At 42.6% G+C, this 25,654-nt stretch overlaps 1 protein-coding gene across 2 annotated transcripts in view; it reads right to left on the reverse strand.

Annotated features, from left to right (window-relative positions):
• The window catches only part of wwc3 (WWC family member 3), a 233,251-nt gene that overhangs the window by 133,622 nt on the left and 73,975 nt on the right, over positions 1-25,654 (reverse strand). For both annotated transcript variants that reach the window (XM_078559419.1, XM_078559418.1), the window contains exon 2: positions 4,518-4,627. In XM_078559419.1, the coding sequence (XP_078415545.1) occupies positions 4,518-4,627 (110 nt within the window). The remainder of the gene's footprint in view (positions 1-4,517; positions 4,628-25,654) is intronic.

Consider the following 25,654-nt stretch of genomic DNA (forward strand, 5'->3'; position numbering starts at 1 on the left):
AAAAAGTGTACGCAAAGACCCAACAGGAGAAGCCCGTCGAAGTGTTACACCAGGACAGAGCTCACACTGAAGTCAGCATCCTTTAAAAAGAAAAGGAAAACCTATTAAAGGACCTTCGTGTGCTACAAAATTCAATCAGCTCCCGATTTGTGCCACTGAAAAGATAAGAAAAAAGTTAAACCTGTCTCCAGCCAAGTTAAGGACCACATTAGCTGAGAAGGGGCAACAATGTGAGATTCTCCTGGAAACTATTAATGAGAGTAGGAAAGAATTGAAAGAGTTGAAGCAACAGCTGCATAAAGGCCCTGAAGTTTTACAACTAGAAAGCCCTGAGTCCTCAGGAGAGCTGTCAGAAAACCCAACTACTGAGCTTACTCACGTTCAGCTCACGCCGGAGTCTAGCCTAGCCAATAGCGAAATTAAAGAGAAGACCGGGATACGGGTCAGTACTACCAAGAAAAGGACAAGGAGGAAGAAAAAGAGGAATTATTAACAATCCTCGAAAAAAAAACATAATTTTTTTTTTCTTCTCTGTGTTGCTTTGTGCTCGTTGCCCTTTATCTGTTCCAGCTTGGAGGGGAGGGCCAGCTGGAGTGAACGTGACTGCACCCGGAAGATGATGAAATCATCCACTGAGGAACCTAGTGGACAACTGTCCTCTAAAAAGCAGATCTTGGAAAAACCAGCCGGGGTTGTTGAACTGCAACGTCAACGTTCCAAGAAAGCCTCCTGAGGGACTTGATTTGTAAATAGTTATTACTATAAATAGTTCACATGTTATTAAGTTTGTCAACTGTATTTTTTAAGTAAAGGGGGAGGGATGTGGTAAAGTGGAGTACCACGTACCTCTTAAGAGAATGCAAGTAGACTAACCATGTAACAGTACTGACCAATCACTGTACAGCGCGGGCTACTGGTTAACTCGAAGTGTGGAGCTGGAGGTGGTTGTGGGAGCACGCAAGGATTTAATGCTCTGGCTTCTGTTGCAATGAACAATCACAGTTTGTTCTTATGTTGGTCTCTCTCCATTACTGATAGCGAGCAATAACTAACAAGTGTATATGAAGGTGTGCAATTCGAGTTTACTCGACTAGTGAACTCATAGCTTGAAGACATAAAATTTACCTGTGGCTCGGATCTTTTCCACTGCCCGGAGACCTCATGGCCTGCAATCAGCTCAGTGGTTAAAACAGCATCTGCGTCCCAATGACATCATCGGGATGCAGTGCTACCAATTAAGTTAGACACCATTCCGTGGAGGCGGGTGGATTCCCTGCATATGAAGCCAGGCAAGCCAGAACGGTGGGGATCGGAGTGGCAATGCAGTGTGAACCCCACCTATCTTTCCCCCGTTCCCTATGAGCGAAGGGATGGAATTAAATTTGTCCATCTAGACTTTATAGAATTTAAAAGGTGGCTAACTCTGCATTTTCCTCTCACAAGGACAAGCGCGAATACCACAAATACTGACCCAACACCCAGGAAACCAAAATTTGTTCAGCTTTGTCACAATTACACATGAATTATTATATGGACTAGTAAAGCACATGATTAAAAGCTCTTCTGGTACTGAATCTTCCAGTTATACTCAGAGGATGTTTATAAATCTTTACACTGGCAATAGTCAAAGCCAATTGTACCACTGCGAAAAAGATTAGGAAAAAAAAGCTGGCTTATAGATTGCAAGCCATGGTTCCCCTGACCACTTTGTAGCTATTTGCAGAGGTGAATTTGGTGCCTGTTGTTCCTTAATAATTTAGTTCCATCTTATTACATTTATTTAGTGCACCATCAGCCTGATTTACAACACACATGGCCCAGGCACCACATAGAAACATTACCGAGGTGCAATAATCTCCAACAGTTGCTTGATATTTTAAGCTTGGTTTAACCATCATGAGAAATGCTTTATATCTGAACTCCTGTGAATTTGAAAGAGTGGTAAAATATTATAAACATCAAATTCATCACAAATTACTTCAAAAGAGCACCAGTAAATAGATCATCTTAGTCACAATAAAATGAGGGGTTTTGAAAGATATTATGGCACTTGTGCAAAAATACTTCAAGTAACAGTTTACATAAAGAGTAAACAGGAGAGCCTCTTTAATTGTACTTCACTTAAACCACTTGAAAGGGAACAAAACACCAAAAGGGGCAAAAAGTGGAGGGGGGGGGTGGAAACAGGAAAATCGCTTTAAACTAAAAGCATCCTCTGGCACGAAATTTTGAATTACATCACAGCACAGGCATCTAGACCTGGGTTTTCGTCCATGAGTCAGATGTGCAGAGTCAAGAGAATTCCGGGCTCCGCAAAGCCAACTTTTAAAAATGGATGCCCAGACATCAGATCATCAATGCGGGCTTGAACGGGGTGCGCGACCCCGGAGCTAGTGAGGAGGATACCGAGTTCGAAAATGGGCCGGGCAGAAGGCCTGTTTCAGGGCTCCGCTACTGTGTCCAAAGTCTTTTTTTAAATGAATAAAACATGAAACATCCCTCCAGCCCTCATCCCCGTGCCCCATCCATGGCACCTTATGTCCTGTACCCACCATCCATGGTCCCTCATACCCTCCATGCCAACCTATGCCCATGCCCACCAGCCCTAGGCTTTGCCCTTACACCTACTGTGTCAATTCACCTAGCATCCACCATGGGTATACCTCAAGCAGGTATGAGATAAAATAAAGTTCTAACAGTCTATTTCAGTCTTAACTATGTTGAGAAAAAACACAAAAAAATTTACATTCTTTCAACTACACTAAGCCTCATAACAACAAACATTTCATTCAAGTGCACAATCCCTTATAACAACAAGCATTGGGAATCACAGTCCCACTTCAAGGGTCCATAATCACTTGCAGCTATCAATCAAACTGCAAAAAGGCAAGTACCCCACTATGATAAAGGGTGGTTGTGAAATTAATCATGCAACAGTAATCCAGTAATGGAAGCCCTCACGCTTATGTCACCACAGTGAAATAGCAAGCGATGATTTCTTTTAAACACTCCGGACATTTTTTTTTCCAAAGATTTAAAAGGCAGGACTTTTAAATGCTTTGACAGCTCCATTAGACAGGTGCTTTTGACAGTTCATCTTGACATTTTTGACAAGCTTTCTTGACACATTTGACAGGACCTCCTGACAGGTCATCTTCATGGTTTCTTTTGACAACTGATTTTGACAGTTTTGACAGTTAATGACTTTATGCACTTTTTACACACATTCATGCATAATTTTATAAATTCCAAAAGGTGACCTGACCTTCCCTAAAGGTGTCCTGGCAACAGATTCAGGAGAATATCTCAACTCTCCATCCAAAGAAATGCACAAAGTTCAGACCTGCTCTTACCAGGTCTACTATGCACACTTCGGGTTTCACTCTCCTGGACTAGCAAAATCCGACTCGAGCGGAGGCAGCCGATCATTTAAATGACCAGCTGCCTTCATGAATCACAAATGCGCGAAACTCGAACCGCCCCCATTCCCACCCCTGCGAGAATGGGAAGTGCCGTGTTTGAGGGGGTGGGACTTGCGATTTCCAGGCTCATCCAAAAAACATTTTTGGCACGGTGGACTGGCTCTCCTTCATAATGACAATCCAGGCCCTAGGCCTGAGGACCACCAATCCACATGCAGCGGACTGGCAAGTAGGTTGAAGCACATTCAATAGACATAGCATTTGAGCGAGTGTGGTTGGACCAGGGTTTGACTTTCTACATGGCTACTCTGACAAAGTGGAGAAGCTCTCCCCTTGGGAAACTGTCTTTCCCCAAGCCCCTCAGTTAAATACTAACACCAAGTAGATTAAAGTTATGGAAACATAGGAGCAGAAGTAGACCATTTAGCCCCTCAAGCATGCTCCGCCATTCTATTAGATTCTAAATGATTTGTACTTCAACTCCATTTACTCACCTTTGCTCAACACTTTATCCAGCAAAAATGTATTAGGTTCAGTCTTGAAAATTTCAATTGGCCCTAGCAACAAGATTTTGGGAGAAAAAGGCCCCATATCTCCAATATCCTTTGTGAAAAAAAATGCTTTCTGATTTGTCTCCGAAATGGCTTGGCTCTAATTATAAGGTTGTGCCTCCTTGTTCTTGATTCCCCTAATAGAGGAAATAATTTCTCTCTGTCTAGCCTATCGAATCCCATCATCATTTCAAGGCACTTCAGCTGCGTTCAACTTGTTATGGGGGTTGGGGAGGGGAATGGGCAGGGATATGCAGCTAAACTATTACAGAGAATGCTTTTTAGTCCGCGTGTGAGGTGTGATGGGATACTAGATTCAAAATTTGCACAGCACTGAATTGTAAAAATTTTTTCAGGGTGATTACAAAGAAGTAACAAATGAATGTGTGTGTTACCTTTCATAGTGAAGGGCAAAGTAGAGGACAAGCTGATCAAAGCTTATGGCCTCCAATCTGGCAAGACAGCACAGAGCCTCCCTTTAACACTTACTCTGAAAACACTGCCCTCCGTTTTGTAGGGTACATGAAATCCCGGTTATACTTACGGTTGATGTGGTCGATATAGTAGATGCCAGCCTGTGGATCATAAACTATTTCCCAGCCCAGTGGCAGCTCATCACCAACACAGTCTGCAAACGTCAGTGGTTTGGTCAGTCTGAAAAAGCATCAAAGACAAGGACTGTAAATTATAGCATCTGTAGGGGACTGCACGAACCATCCTTGCAGGTTGTCCAGTTTCAAAATTAAAACATTAGTAGCAATTGATCAAAAAAAAAAGACAATTAAAAAATAACCCAGCCTCTTTGCTTCATGGGAACAGGAGTAGGCCCCTCGAGCCTGTTCCACCATTCAATTAGATCACGGTTGATCCGTATCTTAACTCCATTTACCCATCTTGGTTCCATATCCATTAATACTTTAACCTAACTAAAAAATCTGTTGACATGAATGCAAAATACTGCAGATGCAGGAAATCTGAAATAAAATCGGGAAATGCTGGAAATGTTCAACAGGTCTGCTGGCATCTGTGAAGAGGGAAACAGAGTCAACGGGAAGGGTTACCCAGCCCTGCCCGCCGCCAGGATCTTCCAGTCCCTCTGCAAGTCAATGGACTATTGGCTGAGCTGCCGTTTTGCCAGCGGAAGGTCCCGCCATGGCAGGGCCAGGAAATCCCCACCAACATTTCAGGTTGATGACTTCTCATCAGAACTGAAGAAAAATCTTTCAACCTCAGTTTTGACATTTTTAATTATCCCAACTATAATAGCTTTTGAGGGACAGAGTTTCAGATTTCCATTACCCTTTGTGTGAAGTGCTTCTAGAAATCACCTCTGAATGGCCTGGCTTTAATTTTAGGGTTATGCCCCCTAGTTCTGGGTTCCACCACCAGAAGAATTGGTTCCTCTCCATCTACCCCATCAACTCTGTAATTATAAGGGGGAATGCTTTGTGTGGATGTGTAGCTGGTGCACGTGGTAAAAATTTTATCAAAACCTAGAGCTCTTCTCTGTGCTAACGAGGACCTTGTAATAATCCAAACAAAGGCCAGAAATCGCACAGTGTGTGGATCGTAGATAGGCAGCAGAAAAATTATTTTATTGTCCTTGTGCGCGGATGGTATAACCCAAGATATGCCCACAATATCCCCTGGAAGCTAGAAGTCATGGCTTCATTTCATAGATATACTTTCTTACTACCTCACAAGGGCCACAACAATTTATAGGGACAGTATCTGAGAAGTCTTGTAGAATTGAAAATGCCACTTAATTCAGGATCATTTTGTTGCATATTATGGACAATGCTGTACAGATGACAGGGATGAATTCATTCTGGGCCAGTGAGACTTTCACATGAAGCTACTGCAGAGAAATTGCTTTAATCCTTAGAACTTGACATAGCCAAAGATTCATCCCTTGATCCTTGATCTGCTGTCACCCCTGGCCCTATATGAGGTGATTGCAACTAATCATTGCTATCTTCATCATACCTTCTCCAGTGTGGGAGCGGCACATCAGAAATAAATTACCTTCATAGGATCTTACAGCAGAGAAGGAGGTCATTCAGTCCATCATGCCTGTGCTGGCTCTCTATCCAATTAGACCCTGCTTTTTCCATATAGTTTTGCAAATACCATTTAGCAAATTGTTTTAGCAAATTAACAGTTTACCAATATAGAGAAAAGAGACTATGTTGGCACAGTAAGCTTGACTTCATAAAACTGTCTCGTAAGTACAGTATCCAACAGTGCACACCTTTCTCCAACAGCTCTTGATTTATCATCTGCTCCCTCAGACAACACACGTCCTAGTACAATTACTGCTGCTAAAGTCAATCTTAGAGGGTGGAAATTGCAACTGCAAGCTAGACTTGCTCCAGATGGCTAGAAGTTTGATGAATGTTGCTTTGACTACTCAAGCCCCAGTCTGCGTATTTTAAAATTGAGAAATGTGTCTGTGGGGCCAAGGTGCACAATCAGAGCACCAGAACAAAGATGAGCTACATCAAGGAGTTGTGGGTAGATGACGCCAAGCACAAGATTGCCTGGAGACTGTGGGAAGAAGGGGGGAAGGTGAGGTCAGGTCGCCTGTCCAATTTGGATCTTGTGGGAAATGGCAAGTTGCAGGAGATGAGCCAGTGTGGCGAGTCTCAAGTTCACAAGTCATTACTGATCAAGTTGCTGATGGCCAAACCTTTTGTGGTATTGGGGGCGGCAGTGGCAGCAGAGGGTCAGTATTGTTGCTAGTCACTCTTAAAACTAGCATTGCTCGACCCTCAGATGGGCCGCCTGACAACATCAACTTCTTACACTCCCATCCAAATTCTACAGATCAGAAGGCGTAATGTGGAAAGAAATGGATTTTTCACATCTGCAATTAAAAGGTCGCTTCTGCTATCCAACACACACATAAATGGCCTCTACGCACCCAACCCCCCCTGCAGAAATATCAACATATTTGTTTGCATTTCAACCAGTCTTATTTTAAATAAACCATCTCTCATCTCGACTGGAAAAACAGTTTCAAAATCTGAGGCAAAGAGACGTCTGTTTACAGCAGAAGTCAAGCACATTCCATTCCTCAAAGAGCAATATAATTACTTCCTTCACCTCTGCTATCATCAAAACTCCTGCAGCCTTGGAATGTGCCCTTTGCTGACAGTAAAACAGTTCATAGTAAAAAAGCAGATCAGCTAGATTAGCATACCAGAATGCATGCATACACAGCAAATTTACATCAACGGTGTGACAAATGTTCATGAATTTTTTTTGGTGCAGTAGCTGAACTTAGCCCACTTTCACTTTACATGACAACAATGTAGAAATCCTCCATAACTACTTTGAAGAAAAGCACCAGTTCACCCCATTATCCTGATCAGCATTCATTTCTCAATCGCCATTGCCAATAACAGATGATTTGGGCATTTATTTCATTGTCATTAATGGGATCTTGCTGTGTGCATATAGACTATTGCAGTCCCTATGTTACAACAGCGATTACATTTCAAACTTCATTACATGCAGTACTTTTTGGATGTCTTGAGGTCACAAAAAGCGCTATATTAATCCCAAGTTATATTCTTTCTGAAAGAATAATGCAAATATCTTACTGCAATTTCCCCCGTTACCACAATTCTCTTATTATTTTCTATATTATAACAAAATGGCAGCCCAATAAGAGAAATACTCCAAGAAACCTGAGTCACATTTCTACATTGAAGCATTTTAAATCTACTTGTGGCTGTGCCCACGAGAAGTCAAAACAAAGCAGAGTTCCCTCAGAGTGCAGCGAAAGGTTTTAGATATAGGTTTCTAGATCTGCAGCGCCTGGCTCTTATGAAGTGGCAGAATTGCGGAGCTGTAGGCATGTTACACAGAATGGTTTCCCCCAAATACGTAGTATGTGGTGTACGTGGAAAATTTAACACAAGTATAGATGTGCAACATACTACGATTTGCAAAGGTTTATGGGCGTTTTGAGAGCTCAAATGGATTAAATAGTAAACCATGCCCTTAAAAGAAGAAAATAAAGTCAGTCTTCATAGGCAGTTAAAAAAAAAATTATATTTGGGGTTTAACCCTAATTGATGTATTTATTTAGCATTCCATTGTGGAGTCTTTTAATCAAATTATTAGCCAGTTTATTTTCAACAAACTAAACGATTGCATTAAACTGGGGCACCAAGGGATTTTACACTAAATGTTTGAACCAATGTGCTGCCTTAAAGGGCCAAATCTAGCTGCATGATGCTGGTAACCACAGTAACTTCTTTGTATGAATTTTTGTCTGCTATCATAACAAAATCATTGTTCAATTTGAACAGGTTAACACCTTTAACAAAGCAAACAATGGAATTTCACACAGTACAATTCTTACCAACAAACATTAACACCATCATTCCAATCCAGAAGTTGAACATTTTAAAGAAGTAAAATCATTGAGAATTACAAAAACATTTTATACAACTTCATTTAAAACAAGGCACTCCGTACCTGACCTCGTTACAACCTTGGTCCAAACATGGACAAAAGAGTTGAACTCCAGAGGTGAGGGGGAAGAGTAGCTGTCCTTAACATCAAGGCAGCATTTGACCGAGTGTAGCATCAAGGAGCCCTAGCAAAATTGAAGTCAATGGGATAATCAGGGGGTTGGAGTCATACCTAACATAAAGGAAGGTGGCTGTGGTTGTTGGAGGCTAATTATCTCAGCTCAAAGATATTGCTGTAGGAGTTCCTCAGAGCGGTCAGAAGTGGGGATGTTCGCTGATGATTGCAGTGTTCAGTCCCACTCTCTGCTCCTCAGGTACTGAAGTAATCCTTGCCCGCATGCTATAATGCCCGGCAAACATTCAGGCTTGGGCTGATAAGTGGCAAGTAATATGTGCGACACACAATTGCCGGGCAATGAACATCTCTAACAAGAGAGAATTTAACCATTGCCCTTTGATATTCAACATCATTACCATCACTGAAACCACCATCATCAATGTCATGTAGTTTCCATTGACCAGAAAGTAAATTGTATAAACCATATAAATGCTGTGGGAGATGGCGGCGTAGTGGTAATGCCTACTTTTAGCAATCCCAAAGAGCACCTGCCTCTCCCAAATGACACCTGACCTCTTCCAAAGGGCACCAAAGGTGACAATCAATGATGGTTTCATGGTCGGCATCACTTAGACTAGCTTTCAAGTCCAGATTTTATTCATTAATTGAAGTTGCATTCCACCAACTGCCATGGCAGGATTTGATCATTTGGAAAAGATCAGGTGTCATTTGGGAGAGGTAAGGTGCTCTTTGGGATTTCTAAAATTAGGCATGAATGTGTGTAAAAATGCGCATATGCTCATTGGAACTGTCAAAAACAACTGTCAAAAGTCTCAAGCTGAACTGTGAAAGGGAGATATCAAGGTATTTAAAATTCTTGCCCCTTTTAACTCTTCGAAAAAACTGTGTGGAGTGTTAAAAAAAAATGCTTGCTATTTTACTCTGTCTGTTGACATAAGCCTTAGGGCTTCCATAACTGGATTAGTGCTTCATAATTGATTTCACAACCGTTCATGAGTGCCTGCCATTTCAAATTTTGATCAACAGCTCCAAGTGGTTACGGACTCTTTGAAGTGAGACTATGAATTATAATGCTTGTTTTTGATAAGGGATTATGCAATTGAATAAAATGTTTGTTGTTATAAGGGATAATATAGCTGAAGGAATATGAAAGTATTAAAAGTATTTTTTTATGAACTAAATTTTTTTTTAAAGTCTGCAATAGATACTTGGAACTTTATTTTATTTAATCTCAGCATGGGTCCTGAGATCTGCCCATGGAGGGTAAGTTGGCATGGTAGGTGTAAGAGCAAATGGTGGTGGGTGGGGGTCCATAGGTTTGCATGAGTTGGCACTAAGTTGGCAAATGGGGCTATAAAGGGCCATGGGGTGGACAGAGGGGCATAGGTTGGTATGGAGGGTGTGAGGAGCCATGAATAGTGGCTGTGGGGAGATGAGGTGGCATGGGGAGTGTGTGGGGGGAGGTTGTGGGGATGTGAGGGGTGAGACCCGGATGGGTGTTTTATGTTTCTCTGTTGTATTTTTAAACCGATACAGTGCTGGTGCACAGAGGCAGGCCTTCCGCCCAGCCTGCCTCCACACCTGGCATCCTCCACACTTGTTCTGGGATCTCCCAGCCCAACTCCCAGGGAAACCCGCTACCACTTTCTCCCAGGTCGGGTTTACAGAGCCAGGAAGCATCCTGATTCTGCGCTCCCAATCCAGGAGTGAAACTCCAGGCCCAAGTCCTTGTGAGAGATTTTTTAAAAACTAGATTAAGAGGAACAGGTATTTGTGGAAAGAAGTAAAGACAAAGAGGTTCAGTGAAAGGAATGGACAAGATCCTTTACAATGTTAAATTACACCTTGCAGTCATATAATGTCTTTTACGATCTCAGGACATCCCAATGCAATTCACAGCCCAATGAAGTATTTTTGGTCACCATTTAATGTAGGAAACGTGACAGCCAATTTGTACACAGCAAGTTCCCACAAACTGCAATGAGACCTGTTAACAATTACGAGGTTTATAAGATTGTGGTGTTTTGGGACTGTGTCTTTAACTTAAGGTAAAAATGAAGAGGGTCATGTGACCGGTTCGGTGGTCTGCCTGACAGCAAGCCTGGGTGGTTATTGATTATTAGAGATTAAATGGGGCCCCAGAGTGTTTTACTGGGAAGAAGGTGCAAGGTGTTTCCACTTGGAGGCAATGGCAGCAGCCTGTGTGCTATCAGTGGATAGACTGAGAGTCTCAAGTCCCAGAAAAGTGTCAAGAATGTTGGGTTGTAAAAAGCTGTGCATTAAACTGTCCATTTACTTCCAAGATAAGAGAGTTGGGTTCTCAAGGACGGCTAATCAGCATTTCTAGCCACAAGACCCATGATTTCATGTTACTATGGAGATCAGCCTTGAGAGGAGTCTAAGATATCCCTGACAACTCACCGACAAGGCGAGCCTGCCAGGATCCAGGAGCGAGAGCGAGCAGCTATAGGCAGCGAGATGCTCTGTTCTTACAGGAATGAGGGTGGGAGCTTGCGCTCAGATTGGAAAGACCAAATTCATGAGCAGTTAAAACGAGGCTGGGAGGTTTGCCCAGCTTCAGCTAGAGCAGGCGTTCCCAGACTGTGAGTCGCAACATCCACTGGAGTCGCTAGATGAAATTTTCAGAGGTCACCAGCTCCAAGTCAGCAACTGCAACCATGGAGCTCGGACTGAGTTTTGACAGCTGTGAGGTCCCTTTAAATGCTCTTTTACTCCTCTGCCGGTGGGCGTGGCTTAACTCATCTGTTCTCTGAGACCTGATCATTGCAACAACCACAGCCTCTAAAAGGCGAGTCGTCACTATTTTGTAGGGCAAGCACAGCAGTCTTAAACCAGCCCCACCACTGAACAAGTCTCTGGTTCTCTTCTCCATCACCCCCCACCCCCACCAACCACCTTAGCTCTCATTTTCATTCTGGGTCACACAAAGTCTCAGGTATTAAAATGGGGTCACATCAGGAAAAAGTTTGGGAAGCACGGAGTTAGAGGGTGAATTCTCCAGGAAAACTCACACCATGAAAGACAGTTCTGGAGTTAAAAGTTTCCAGGCTGGGAAAGAAAAAGATTGAAGTAAAACCACTGGGAGCTAAGAATCATTGTGGACTGATTCTGGGAGAATTGAATGTCAACCTAAAGGATAGTGGAAAGTATGTCTGTGAATTGTGGTGAGAGAAAAAGGGGAGAAGTTCAGTTTTGTGTTTCAAAGTAAAAGTTGCCTACAAAAATAACATTCAATCAATAGTGCTTTTAGTCATGTGTTACAGTAAAAGCCTTAAAGCATGAAATCTCGTCAAGTTATCCTTTCAGCTATGAACTTTTAAAAAGAAATTCAAACTTCCAGTTATCGGTCTCTACAGGGATGGTAACAGACCAGACTAACTGTGAGTGTGATGCTGGTTGAAAGATAAATATTGGTCAGGACACCAGAAGAACTCCCCAGTTCTTCAAAAATAGTGCCATGGATCCTTCACATCCACCTGAGAGGGAACTAAGACTTGGCTTTGCATCTCATGCAAAAGACAGCACCTCTAAGAGTACAGCACTCCCTCAGTACTTCACTCAAGTGTCAGTCTATATTATGTACGGAAGTCTCTGGAGTGGAATTTGAATCCACAACCTTCCAACTCAGAGACCAGGTGCTACCCATGAAATCAAAGATGTCACCCTACATGCTCACTGTGAGCTGGAATATTCAGTGCGCCGTGGTCCCTGCACCCCCTCCTCCCACCCCACTCCTTGGCTAAAATGTCAGGGGGGTGGGCATGGAGCTCACCTACGACCTCGATGGCAGACCCCACAGCAATTTAACACTGTGCAGAGTTAATTGCTTTAAGATGAGACTTCTGCCCCTATCTTAGGAGGAAACTCCATCTTCAAAACCTGCCGACCAACTGTATAGCCAACAGTTCTGTAGTCCCAGCAGCACCAGGCCGGAGCAGTGACCATTGCTGGGGCAACAGGCAGTCCCACCATGCAGGGGAGGAGTCTCTGCAAGGAGGATGCAGGGGCCCATTTTAAGAGGCTATGGGGAGGGTTTAAAGGGGGGCCTGACCTTGAGGAGGGCTGCTTCTTATGGACCCAGGTGACCTACACAGGAGGCCCCCCCCGGCACCCCCAACCTTACCTGACAGCAGCCTGGGCATCTAAAGCTACCAGGTTTTTGGTAATGCATGGGCCTCCCCTCGCCACAGGTAAAACACTGGCAGCGGCGGGATGGGGCATTTATGTGGCCATTAATTGGCCACTTAAGAGCCTCAATAGGTCCAAGGGCGGGCAACCCAACATCTCCTCACCTCCCATAAAATTTCAGACAGGTCCAGGGCGGGTGGGTAGGCAGTGGGAAAGCCACTTACTGGATTTCACATTCCACCGCCCCCTCCAACATTCAACCTGCCAACGGGAGAATGCAAAGCCTAGCAGCATACACCCAATCTCAACACAAATCCCTTACCCACACAACACAATGCACATTGAAGTCAATCTGGGAAAGTGCATTTCGACTGTCTACATTCAGTCTGCTGATAACTCCTTTCAATCCAAACATAGTAAATAAGCAGTTTAAAAATGATGGCAGTGCAAATTCTTGCGCCAAACTGAATATGATAAAATGTTACAAGATCAACCGTAAGCCCAAGAAAAAATAATTTAAACTTAAGCTACGTGAGGGGATTGGTTTGATACAATAGGGGCCTGGTTGCTCCTTGTTAAATCTGAGCATTCAGTTATTCATGATCCAGGAGGTCCCGGTAATTATTTCCGGAGTATTTAAAAGATATTGCCTCTGCATCCATGGGTCAACTGAAACATTTCTAAAGAAGGAATAAGTAAATTGAAAATCCCGAGGTGAAAAAAAATTACTTTGTAGCTTCCAGGGGATAGTTTAGATTAGTAGGGACTCCTGTGGCTGTAACTAAAACAAGGAAAAATTGTGAAAAGTTACTCTCACAATGTTAGTTTCAGATCCTGGAGTTGGGAATTCTATTGTAAATATATAAGTTAATGACATGACTGTTATTACCTATTTGCACATTCATCTTTTGTTAAAAAATAAATCTGCTTAATAATTTTTTAAAGTGAACACGTTGGGATACCCAATTGCTTATTGCAGACAGGAGGGATCCCATAGGGGCCCAGTTTCACTGCATGAGTAGAAGCAATTTGTGGAAAGATCGTTCTGTTCGTTATGTTGTACTCATTACAAAATGCTTAAATATTTAAGGCTATTGAAAAGATACTCTGAAGTAGAGAAACCTGGGACCTACTACTATAAGACCATAAGACGTGGGAGCAGAAGTCGGCCAATCGAGTTTCTCCGCCATTCAATGAGATCATGGCTGATTTGATAATCCTCAACTCCACTTTCCTGCCTTTTTCCCCATAACCCTCGATTCCTTTACTGATTAAAAATGTCTCTCTCCACCTTGAATATACTTAACAACCCAGCCTCTGCAGCCCTCTGTGGTAAAGAGTTCCACAAATTGACTACCCTCAGAGAAGAAATTCCTCCTCATCTCTGTTTTAAATTGGCAACCACTTACACTGAGATTATGGCCTCTGGTCCTAGACGCTCCCATAAGGGGAAACAACCTCTCAGCATCTACCCTGTCAAGCCCCCTAAGAATCTTATATGTTTCAATAAGGTCGCCTCTCATTCTTCTAAACTCCAATGAGTACAGGCCCAACCTACACAACCTCTCCTCATAAGAAAATCTCTCCTTACCAGGGATCAATCTAGTGAACCTTCTCTGGACTGCCCCCAATGCCAGGATATCTTTCCTTAGATAAGTGGACCAAAACTGATCACAGTATTTTGCGGGGGGGGTCTAACTAGTGCCTTGTATAGTTTTAGCAAGACTTCCCTATTTTTATACTTCATTCCCTTTGAAATACAGGCCAACATTCCATTTGCCTTCTCTATTAACTGCTGAACTTGTACGTTAGCTTTTTGTGATTCATGCACAATGACCCCTAAGTCCCACAGTGAGAGGTTGCAGCCTTTCTCCATTTAAATAATATTCAGCTCCTCTATTCTTCCTGCCAAAGTGCATAACTTCACAATTTCCACATTCTATTCCATCTGCTAGGGTTTTGCCCACTCGCCTAACCTGTCTATCTCTCTCTAGACTCCTTGCGTCATCCTCACCACTTGCCTTCCCACCTATTTTTGTGTCATCCACAAACTTGGCGATAGTACATTCACTTGCCTCATCCAAGACATTAATATATAATTGTAAATAATTGTGGCCCCAGCACTGATCCCTGTGGCACTCCACTAGTTACAGGTTGCCATCCTGAAAATGCCCCCCTCATCCCAACTGTCTATCTTCTATTAGTTAGCCAATCCTCTATCCATGCTACTTATCCTTGTTCCTTATCGAATGCCTTTTGAAAATCCAAACATACTACATCTACTGGTTCCCCTTTATCTATTCTGCATGTTACCTCCTCAATGAATTCTAATAAATTTGTTAGGCATAACATCCCCTTCATGAAGCCATGCTGACTCTGCTGGAGTATATTATGCAATTCTAAATGTTCTGCTATTACATCGTTTATAATAGACTCTAACATTTTCCCAATGTTAGACTGATGTTAAGCTAGCTGGTCTACAGTTACCTGTTTTTTGTCTCCCTCCCTTTTTGAATGAGGGTGTTACATTGGCAGTTTTCCAATCCTCTGCGACTTTTGCAAAATCTAAGGATTCTTGGACGATTACTACCAGTGCACCCACTATCTCTGCAGCTACTTCCTTTAATATCCTAGGATGCAACCCATCAGGTCCAGGGGACTTATCGGCCTTTAGCCCATTAGTTTCCCTAATACTTATTTGCTAGTGATGGTTATTGAACTTATCTCCTGCACACCCCCCCCACCCCCCTCCACCCCCACCCAATCTTTTGCCCCTTGATTATTTAATATTTTTGGAATGCTATTAGTGTCTTCTTCCATGAAGACTAAAGCAAAGTATTTATTCAAATCCTCTGCCATTTCCTGGTTCCCCATTATTATTTCGCCAGCCTCATTCTCTAAGAGGCCTATGTTCACTTTGGCCTCTCTCTTCCTTTTAACATATTTAAAGAAGCTCTTTGTGCCCATTTTTATATTACTTGCTAGTTTATCCTCAAAGTTTATTTTCTCCCTTTTTTTGGTCATCTTTTGTTGGTTTTTAGAACTTTCCCAATCCTCTGGCTTACCACTAATCTTTGACACATTGTATGTTTATTTTCTTTCAATTTGATACTATCCTTAACTTCCTTGGTTAACTATGGTCGGTTTATCCCCTTCCTACAATCCTTCCTCCTCACTTGGATATATCTTTGTTGTGAGTCTTGAAGTATTTTCTTAAATGTCTGCCATTGTTCATAACCATCTTTTCTGCTGAACTCCTTTCCCAGTCCACTCCAGCCAACTTTGCCCTCATTCCTTTGTAATTACCCTTATTTAAGTTTAGCACAGTTGTTTCTGACCCAAGTTTCTCACTCTCAAACTGAATGCTAAATTCTACCATATCATGGTCACTGCTTCCTAAGGGACCTTTTAACGTGCCTCATTACACATTACCAGATCCAAAATAGCCTGATCCCTGGTTGGATCCACAACGTATTGTTCTAGGAAACTGTCCTGAATACACTCTATGGGCAGAATTTTGCCCTTGGCAGGCAGGCTCAGCGGGGACGGTTGGGCAGTCGACCATGGGCTGCGATTTCATGCAGGCGGGCCAACTAAGGTCCACTAAGTGTGAAACGTGAGCGGCAGCACTGCACATACGGGGTCAGGGGGTGAGTGTGAGCGGGCCGAGTGCAAACTTGGTGCATGCGCGCGAGTGAGGGCTGCATAATCTCCCCGAGGCACGGAGCTGCCTCAGGGAGATGAAGAGATCTTAAAAAAAATAAAGCAAATAAAATGTAATGAAACATGTCCCCTCATGTGACTCTGTCACATAAGCAGGGTCACATTATTAATGAATAATTAAAGTTTTCATTTTATCTTTTATTTGCATTTGGAAACCTCATCCTGCCTGTGGGTGAGGTTTCCAAAAAAATGCAAAGGCCGCTTAGCCTTTTTGCTTGCCCGCCAACCATTAGGTTGGACAGACAGCGAAAAATTTACGTTAATTGATAACTTAATGGCCTCATCAGGCCTTTTAATTGTTGGCGGGTGCACTGCTGGCTCCGGCGCGCACCCGCCAACTGAACTATCGTGCAAGTGCGCACTGACGTCAGCATGCTCGGCCCGACGCCAGCACGCATCATTTCACGCTCGAGCGGGTTGGGCACACGCCCACCTGCCGAGCGAAAATTTCTGCTCTATCAATTCTTGCTTGTGGCTACCTCTGCCAATTTGATTTTCCCAATGTACATGACGATTAAAGTCACCCATGATTAATGTACTGCCTTTTATTTCTTATCTCCACCCATATAGATTCTACATCTTCTGATCCAAGATTATTTCTTGCTGGCGTACATATTGCATCTTGTACTAACAAAGCTACCCCACCACCCTTTTCTTCCTGCCTGTCCTTTTAAAAAGTCACATACCTCTGAATACTTAGTTCCCAGCTTTGATCTCCTTGTAACCATGTCTCCGTAATGGCTATAAGATCATGCCCATTAACCTCGACTCGTGCAGATAATTCATTTATTTTGTTCCGAATAATACATGCATTTAAGTAAAGAGCCATTAACTTTGCCTTTTTACCATTTTTTCCCCCTTTGACCCTATTTGCTGCTGTTTTTTTTATATTTGTAGACCCTGTCCCTTCCTGTCACACTCTGGGTAAGTCCTAGGTTCGAATCAATAAATCTAAAGCAAGAAGGATTTTTAAAAAACATCAGAATTAAAACAATTTGATCCATGTGGGATGCAGACTGTTCCTCACTCCCAATCTGTCCTTTTCTGTAAATCACGCTCACTTACCATAGAAACTTACAGCACAGAAGGTGATCATTCGGCCCGTTATAGCTGTGCTGAATCTATGAAAGAGATACCCAATTTAGTCTCACTCCTCTTGCCCTTTCCCCATAGCCCTGCACAGGTCATGCCACCATTTCTCCTCACTTTGTAACAGGGAAAGAGTGAATGATTCAGCTGAACAGTTCCAGGCCCAGTCTACTGCTTGAATTATAATATAAATATGTTATTCCTTTTTTGTTTAAAAGAGAGCACAGGTGCAAATTAAACACCAGGGTTCTCTCATGTGATGAGTAATGATGCAGCCCGGTTATAAACAGACAGCTCTTAGACTCAATGCATCCAGCAGGATTCCACTTAATTTAAGTACAACCGCATGTTCTGAGAAGTTAACATTCCCATGCATACAGAACATTCCTCACAACACAACTGCCCCATCCCCCAAGTTAAAATTAAAGCTGTACATTGTGAATTAGAACTGTGGGAAAGTACGTAATAACTTTTATTTACTTAACTGTAAAATACCACATGGATTGATAGCTACTGTGATAAATGTTCTACATATCTTAAACAAATTAATGCTCCTTTGCATAAAGCAATCCATAACCTCCTGGGCATTCATTCCCATTCAAATATCAGTCAATTGCAAAACCTCAGTTCAACATTAGCAGACATCAGAGTGCTCAATATTAGTAGCAATCCTATATCAGTGCTGCCCAGCACATTAACCACTAACCCACATGTGACTAATTGCATTTTTGATCAGTAAATAAACAATGAGTAATAGAAAACAAAAATAAAAATACCTGGAAAAACTCAGCAGGTCTGGCAGCATCTGCAGAGAGGAACACAGTTAACGTTTCGAGTCCATACCTGCTGAGCTTTTCCAGGTATTTTTATTTTGGATTTCCAGCATCTGCAGTTTTTTGCTTTTATCTTAATGAGTAATAGACACTGTCACTAAGCATGTGATATACTCATTCACAAAGTAAAATGGGAAAGGAAAAGTAGTGTATGTTAGTGCTTTTTCATTAATATGAGTGCTTTAGTCCCATGGATAGAACGGTGGTAGATGCTTGTTAAGTTAACATGCACACATGAAGTAAATTTCTTGTGGCCATTGTATGTTGTATACATCAGGTAACAGGAGCTTCACACTGTTCAATACATTTGAAAGAGGATGGCAAGATGCTGTTTTCACACGTCTTACAGAGGAGCAGCACATCTGGAATTGAAACCCTTTCCGTGTTTAACTGTGCATGTGCTCCCTGGAACTCGCTGTCCAATTGGCGCATAAATAACAGTGAGCGCTAATAGCCTCACCATTTTTTTTCCAGCAAAATTTGGCTCATTGTAATCTTTCTGGACAAGGATGCAAGAGTTAGTGCAGGCCTCAAGAGCAGAATTAACTACAGGTAAATGGTTTACGTTTTACTGCCATGGCTTTGAAAATTGCCTGAAAGGTTCCCTATACTGAGAACACAAATATTTACTCTAGAAACCTTTAGCAGGATACACTCTCAGTATGTCCTTTCTTCTCCATATCAAAAAAAACAAAAAAAAAAAAATCCAACTGGACAGCGAGTTCCAGGGAGCACATGCACAGTTAAACACGGAAAGGGTTTCAATTCCAGATGTGCTGCTCCTCTGTAAGACGTGTGAAAACAGCATCTTGCCATCCCCTTTCGAATGTATTGAACAGTGTGAAGCTCCTGTGTTTACCTGATGTATACAACATACAATGGCCACAAGAAATTTACTTCATGTGTGCATATTAACTTAACAAGCATCTACCACCGTTCTATCCACGGGACAAATTAATCAAAAAGCACTAACATACACTGTAAGATGTCGAGGCCAATGGATGAGAAGTTATTATCCTTAATGAAAGGAGTGCTCAACATCAAGCAATAACAGCCCAACTTGTGCTTCTCGCCCTATTTCCCCAATAATAACTCCACCAACTAAATGTATGGCATTGTAGTGATTATGTTATTGAATTAATGATCCAGAGAAACAGTTCAAATTCCAACAGGACAGTTTAAAAATTTGAATCCAGCCAAAAGAAATCTGGAGAGGAGACCATGAAGCTGTCAGATTGTTGTAAAAACCCCACCTCGTTGACTAATGGCCTTTGGGGAAGGAAACCTGTTGTCCTTCCATGTTCTGACCTATATGTGACTAAGTCCCAAGCTCATGTTTGTTAAGCCACTAGTCTCATGGATAACTCTTCTGGCAACCTTGGAGAAAAATTATTTGGGCATTTAAAAAAAAGGGTTGAATTTTACCACCCCTCTGGGAACAGGTGGGATGCCGGGGTTGCGGAAAGGGTGCAGAAGATTGTAAAAATGGCAAGGGATGGTGTGGAGTGCAGTACCCACTGTCTTCTTGCCACTGTGCCATTGAGCCAGTGGTGGGAAGATGCAAACAGCCCTCTCGCTCAGTGGCCAATTAAGCCACATAAGTGGCCAATTAAGGGCCTCTTCACACCACTGCTGGCATTTTACCGATGGCAGGGGGCCCTCCACCACGTGGTAAATCCTGGCAGCCTAGCAGTAGGCTTGGGGAGCTGAGCGAGGGGGGGCCTCTTATTTGGGAACTCTTTGGCCCACAAAGAAACCCCCTGGCAGCAATGGCTGCTCCTGTGGCAACAACGCCTTCTGCCCCCACTAATCCCCCACCCTGCTCACTGGGGCCTGCCTGACAGGCCTTGGTGCACCCAGACCCCGCTCACCTGGTTATGAGGACAACATGCACCCGTGAGGTCATCTTCTTCCAGGTGCAGTCCCAACAATGGCCACCACGCCCAATGACGCTGTTGAGCTGCCAGCCCTCTGACTGACCCCAGGAGCTGAGGCGAGTGGCTATTCCTAATATGGACAGCAGCAGCCAGTTAATTGGCTGTCAATGATGAGATATGGCCCTGGGTCTCGCAGACGCCCTAAAGCAGGGTCACGCCATGCTTTCCAGCCCATTAGTGGGACCCCTGCCACCAAATCAAAATCAAGCCCAATAGTTTCTTTTCTCTGAACGGTTTATTAGCTAGCTATAAAATTCTTGGAGATTATTGTGGGTGGGGCGAGATGAAGAAATGGCTGTTTGACGAACAATCAGGAATCAGCTGATTGGGTATGGAAGAATCCGTTCACATTCTGATTGATGTGGGAAGACGATGTGCCACGAGAATGATATTGTCAGGCCACCAATGACAGGAGCATGAGGATGGGGTAGGTGGAGGTGGGAGGGTTATATGATAATGCCTCCAGGGATAGGTCCAACCAAAGCTGCCAACCCGAAATGCTGGACAACAGCTATATTACTGGTGTTCAGTGTTGCTACGACATCTTGGAAGGTCAATTCCAAATTCTGTGAACTTTAGCACTTAAGATAATAACTGTTACTCCTCTGCAGCTGCCCTGAAGGCAGCTGGTCTGGCCTCCTGCTTCAAGCTCCAGGCTCTTTTTCCCACTCTCTCCACAGGCATGCTTGCTGAAACAAGCAAGACTCCCATGGGGAGCATGCCAAGGACATTAAAGTGAAGTTAACAGCAGCTAGGTTTAAAAGGGGGACGTCTTGTGGTACAGCAGGTAGCGTCCCTACCTCAGAGCCATAAGCTCCTACCCTAGGGCTTGATGGCCAGGGAACATGCATTCATAATGCAGCCAAACAGATTGAATACCAACTTGTAAATCCTTCCGACATGCTTGTGGCAGGTGATAAGAGTGGGAGAGTCTCCTGGTCAGCCAGAACCATGTGGTACCTGGTCACTTCGAGGGACTGCTAGAGACAGAGAGGATTTTAGAGGGTACAATTCTCTCTACACGGATCTCCACATTTCCACCAACTTCACCCACTAAAACTGGAGAGAATGACAACACTGGAATTTTAAAAGCTCAGCATTCTATTTCAAATGGAAGTGACAAAGAGAAAAATCAAGTAAATCGAAGGCTTTGGAGAAAAGTTGGAAAAACAAGGCAGGAAACTTCCAAAAACCGGATAAGTAATTCTAACCTTTGACGGGTCTTACATAAAGTGATGGCTGACTTTACACAGAGCACCAACACAAGATTCTATACATCTCAAAAGAAAAAGAAATCAATTAAGGGCACAATACTGCTTTTTTCAACCAGTGAATAGCAGCTTAGGAGGGTCTGACAGAAGGACAATGAGGCAAGTTGAGGTGCCAGGTGTTTTAGTACTGTATCAGCTGATAAAACTGAAGTAAAGGGAGTTTTTTTTTGGTTTGATGAAACACAGGTTAAAAGTTCACATTGTGTGCTGCAGCCCATATCATCAGGCAGGGTTGTTCAAATCCAAACCAACACAAGGTCAGGATGGGACGACAGCTCAAGTCCTGAGGGATGCTTTGCCGAGGACGAAAATTCATTAAATTCTTAATAAGCGAGACCTCAGTATCGTTCACAAAGACTGAGGGTAAAATGCATATTTTGAAAATGGGCTTTGGACGCCCAGGGCAAATTCAGAAGAAAACTGTCCAGGGTCAGGTCAGAGGAGTGACAACCCTGCTATCCCAACAATTAAGAGGTAGTGGCGGAGACCACTTTGGGGTTTATACACCATCTCTGAATGCTGCTGGCTAGAAGTGACACAAGAAGAAGTGGGAGACTACTTGTTGTAAAATCAGTAGAGCCTGTTTAATTATTAGCACAGACGTGCAATAAAGTTACTGAACTGTTGGTTTACAATGTTGCAGATATTCAAATTGTGGTTTTGCATCAATTTATTTGTCTGCTCCACAAACCCCTGACCCTATCCCAGGGTTGAAGGATTATGTCCTTTAAAGGAATTTAGTGAGGAATAGTTATCCTGTACAATTCAAGTGGATGGCAAGTAGATGCACATAACAAATGGAGAGTTAAAATTATTTCAGGCCTTAAAATCCAGATGAGGTGAGGAGATTGTGATCTTGTAATTGAGATTGTAACAAAGATTGCTGTAAAAATCTAAAAGGGTGGGAATTAAGAAAAATTAAGGGCAGTGTCTTTGGGCGCAGAGGTGAGAATATATTTCAGGCAAACTACAGGCAAGGCAGGAGTGAGGAGTGACAAAACAGATGACTGCCATGGATGTTAGGGCAGAGGAATACCTGGTAAAGTATTGAATAGGGCTAGGAAAACATGGGAAATTGTAATACGTTAATGACTTAACAGCAAACAGGACGATTTGAGATCCAGGACTAGTGAGGAGCTGCAAAGACAAGAGGCACCAAGAGCTCTGGTCTGAGTTGTCTCCCTGGCAAATGTCAGGGAAGGGAGAACTAGGTAAGGTACAGTACCAATAACTGACTGTCAGGTCATCAGGAAAGGGAAAGAAGAGGAGTGGGGTTACTTGGCAGACCTAGTTAGTTTAGTGTGTTCATAGATCGCTTACACACAGAAATTGGCAGACAGAGAGAACAAGTACTCAAGTAGTGGTTTCCTGAGAATTTTTAATGGCGGACAGCAGTTTGAATACAAAGGTCTTGTGGAATGTTTAATAGGTACAAGATAATCACTGACCTCAAGCAACTGGGACGCAAGGGGGGGAGTTAATCCGAGAGTCACAAAATTAGAGCAAAAATGGACAGGATACACATTGCGGGGAGGAATGATACTGTGCCCTACGTTCCTACAGATAGATTCTTGATTGACAAGGGAGTCAAGGAATATAGGACATAGGAATGAAAATGGAGTTGAGGCCACAATCAGATCATAAATTATTTTATTGAATGGCGGAGCACATTCTAAAGGCCAAATGGCCTACTCCTGCTCCTAACTCGTATGTTCATATGTTGTGTCCATCTCCCACACAAAATCCCAAAGGATTACTGCAACCATATTGGATTGCTTCCTAATCACCTGAGTTACTCAAAAGATTCCAGTTGAAGGGGTTCCAGAGATATAGGGCCTCTGACAGAGTTCAGGGGATAGCCAAAAGTTTAAAAAAAAAGGATCGCTACATAAACAAGGGTATTGCAGACCATTTACTCTCACATCTGTAGCGGAGGCCATTATTAAAACAGTTTTATGGACACTCAATCCAGTGGCAATAATGTGAAGTCAGCATGGTTTTGGAAGCAATAGGTCACAGTTCATGAACCCACTGGAATTCTCCATGGAGACAACCAAATGGCAGCCCTCCAGTTCATTTTCAAAAAGAATCTGATCATGTTCTGAAAGTGAGGCTATAAATAATGGTACAGGTTTACATATCAGTGGCAAATTAGCCAGCAGGATTGCAGACTAGGTTAGCAAACAGGAAACAGGAGGTGCTGATGAATGGCTTGAGGATCAGGAGGATCCCATTCTGGGTCTATTTCTTGTTTTATTTCAGATTTAAGGCAGATTATTTAGTTAATTATTGAATTATGATCATATAACTGGAGAGTACAATTACAAAATCAGAAAATCTCAAGTGAGACCACAAATCAGAAGAATTTTCCCCCTCTCTACCATCAGTCTCCTCCCTAAACATGATAGGGAATATCAGAAAGAGACTCCAAACTAAAACAGTTCATAGAATCATACAGCACAGAGGCAGGGCATTCAACCCATCTTGTCTGTGCCAGTTCTTTGGAAGAGCTAACCCAATTAGTCCCACACTCCAGCTCTTAACCCATATTCCTGAAATTTCTCCTTTTCAAGTGTATATTCAATCCCATTTTGAAAGTTATTGAATCTGCTTCCACCACCCTTTCAAGTAGTGCATTCCAGATCAAAACAACTCACGGCATTAAAAAAAAAACCTTATACCCTTCCCTCCGGTTCTTTTGCCGATTATCTTATATTTGCGCTCCCTGGTTACCAACCTTCCTGCCACTGGAAAGCTTCTCCTCATCTACAATATCAAAGCCCCCCTCCATGAAGCCTCACTTTACCTCCTCTCGTCTAGTTAACACAATAGTTTACATGGGTATTCAAGATATAAATGAGCCGACCATTGTGCTGCAATTGCTGAGAGAGTTTCGAGGCATGGGTTAGAAAGCTGGATCGATGTTCTGGAATTTTGTTCAGTTATTCCTGGGAGCTGCGGAGAAAGTTAACGGAGGTTTTCAAGTGGTTGAATGACACCCGTAAGGAACATCAGGTAGATTGAACAGACCACGGCAAATTGTATGTGGTTTCTAAAAGAAATGGGCTTAATGTTTCTTTGCTAGTTCATTACTTCCTTCTATAATCTTCCATCCTTAACAAAAAGATGGAAGTTTTAATATACAAGTCCTGAATTTAAGCCATTTAACCAAACAAGGAAGAGCAGAATTCCTCCATAATCACAAGAGTTCAACATAATTGAATGATACATGTTGAGAGGTATTAAAATGTATAGTTCTTTTAATTCCGGGAACTGGACATTCACTGAAGAGAAAGAAATAAACAGGAAGGGAAAGGAATGAACAAAGTGAAAGAAGATTCCCAGGCAACGAGACACAACTTGGCACAAGACCAGAGGGACTCATGAATTATCAACAAGTATCAGCACTTCATTATATTAAAGGCAGAGTTCTCACTTCATAACAGAAGCTAAAACATTGACAGATACAGCCAGAAAGTTGTTGGCAATCCAGTTTAGAGGAAGTCAGGGATATCTGCATCGGCCACACACAAGACAACTAAGCAAGCAATCTAAAAGGTCATTACAGAAGCACAGCTTCTCATTTCTATGTCTTAGTTCTGATGAAGGGTCATACGGACTCGAAACGTCAACTGTATCCCTCTCCGCAGATGCTGTCAGACCTGCTGAGTTTTTCCAGGTATTTTTGTTTTTATTCTAGGTTTCCAGCATCCGCTGTATTTTGCTTTTATTTTAATACAGAAGCACAGCCATTGGTTGTTTTAATTATGTAATTTGGATATCCAGGATGTGGCTATGAATAAATCAAGTTTTCTTTTTGATCATTTAAAATAAGACAGGTTCAAGTCTGTTTCTCGCCATAGATGCTACCTGACTTGCTGAATTGTTTTTATTTCAGATTTCCAACATTCTCAGTATTTTGCCTTTGTAATAATGAAAAAAGATATTTACCGGTAACAATATGTTTTTTTTTCTAATTTGTTCTCTGGCTATGGATAATACAGTCAAGGCTACATTTGATGCTCTTCTGTATTGTCCTGAGAAGTTAGTGGGTCTTCTCTTTACCACAGCTGCCATAGTAGTGGAGCTTTCTACTGAAGATGTTGGGCTGCAAGT

This window comes from Cetorhinus maximus, chromosome 16 (genome assembly GCF_964194155.1).
Source record: "Cetorhinus maximus chromosome 16, sCetMax3.hap1.1, whole genome shotgun sequence".
Classification (NCBI taxonomy): domain Eukaryota; kingdom Metazoa; phylum Chordata; class Chondrichthyes; order Lamniformes; family Cetorhinidae; genus Cetorhinus; species Cetorhinus maximus.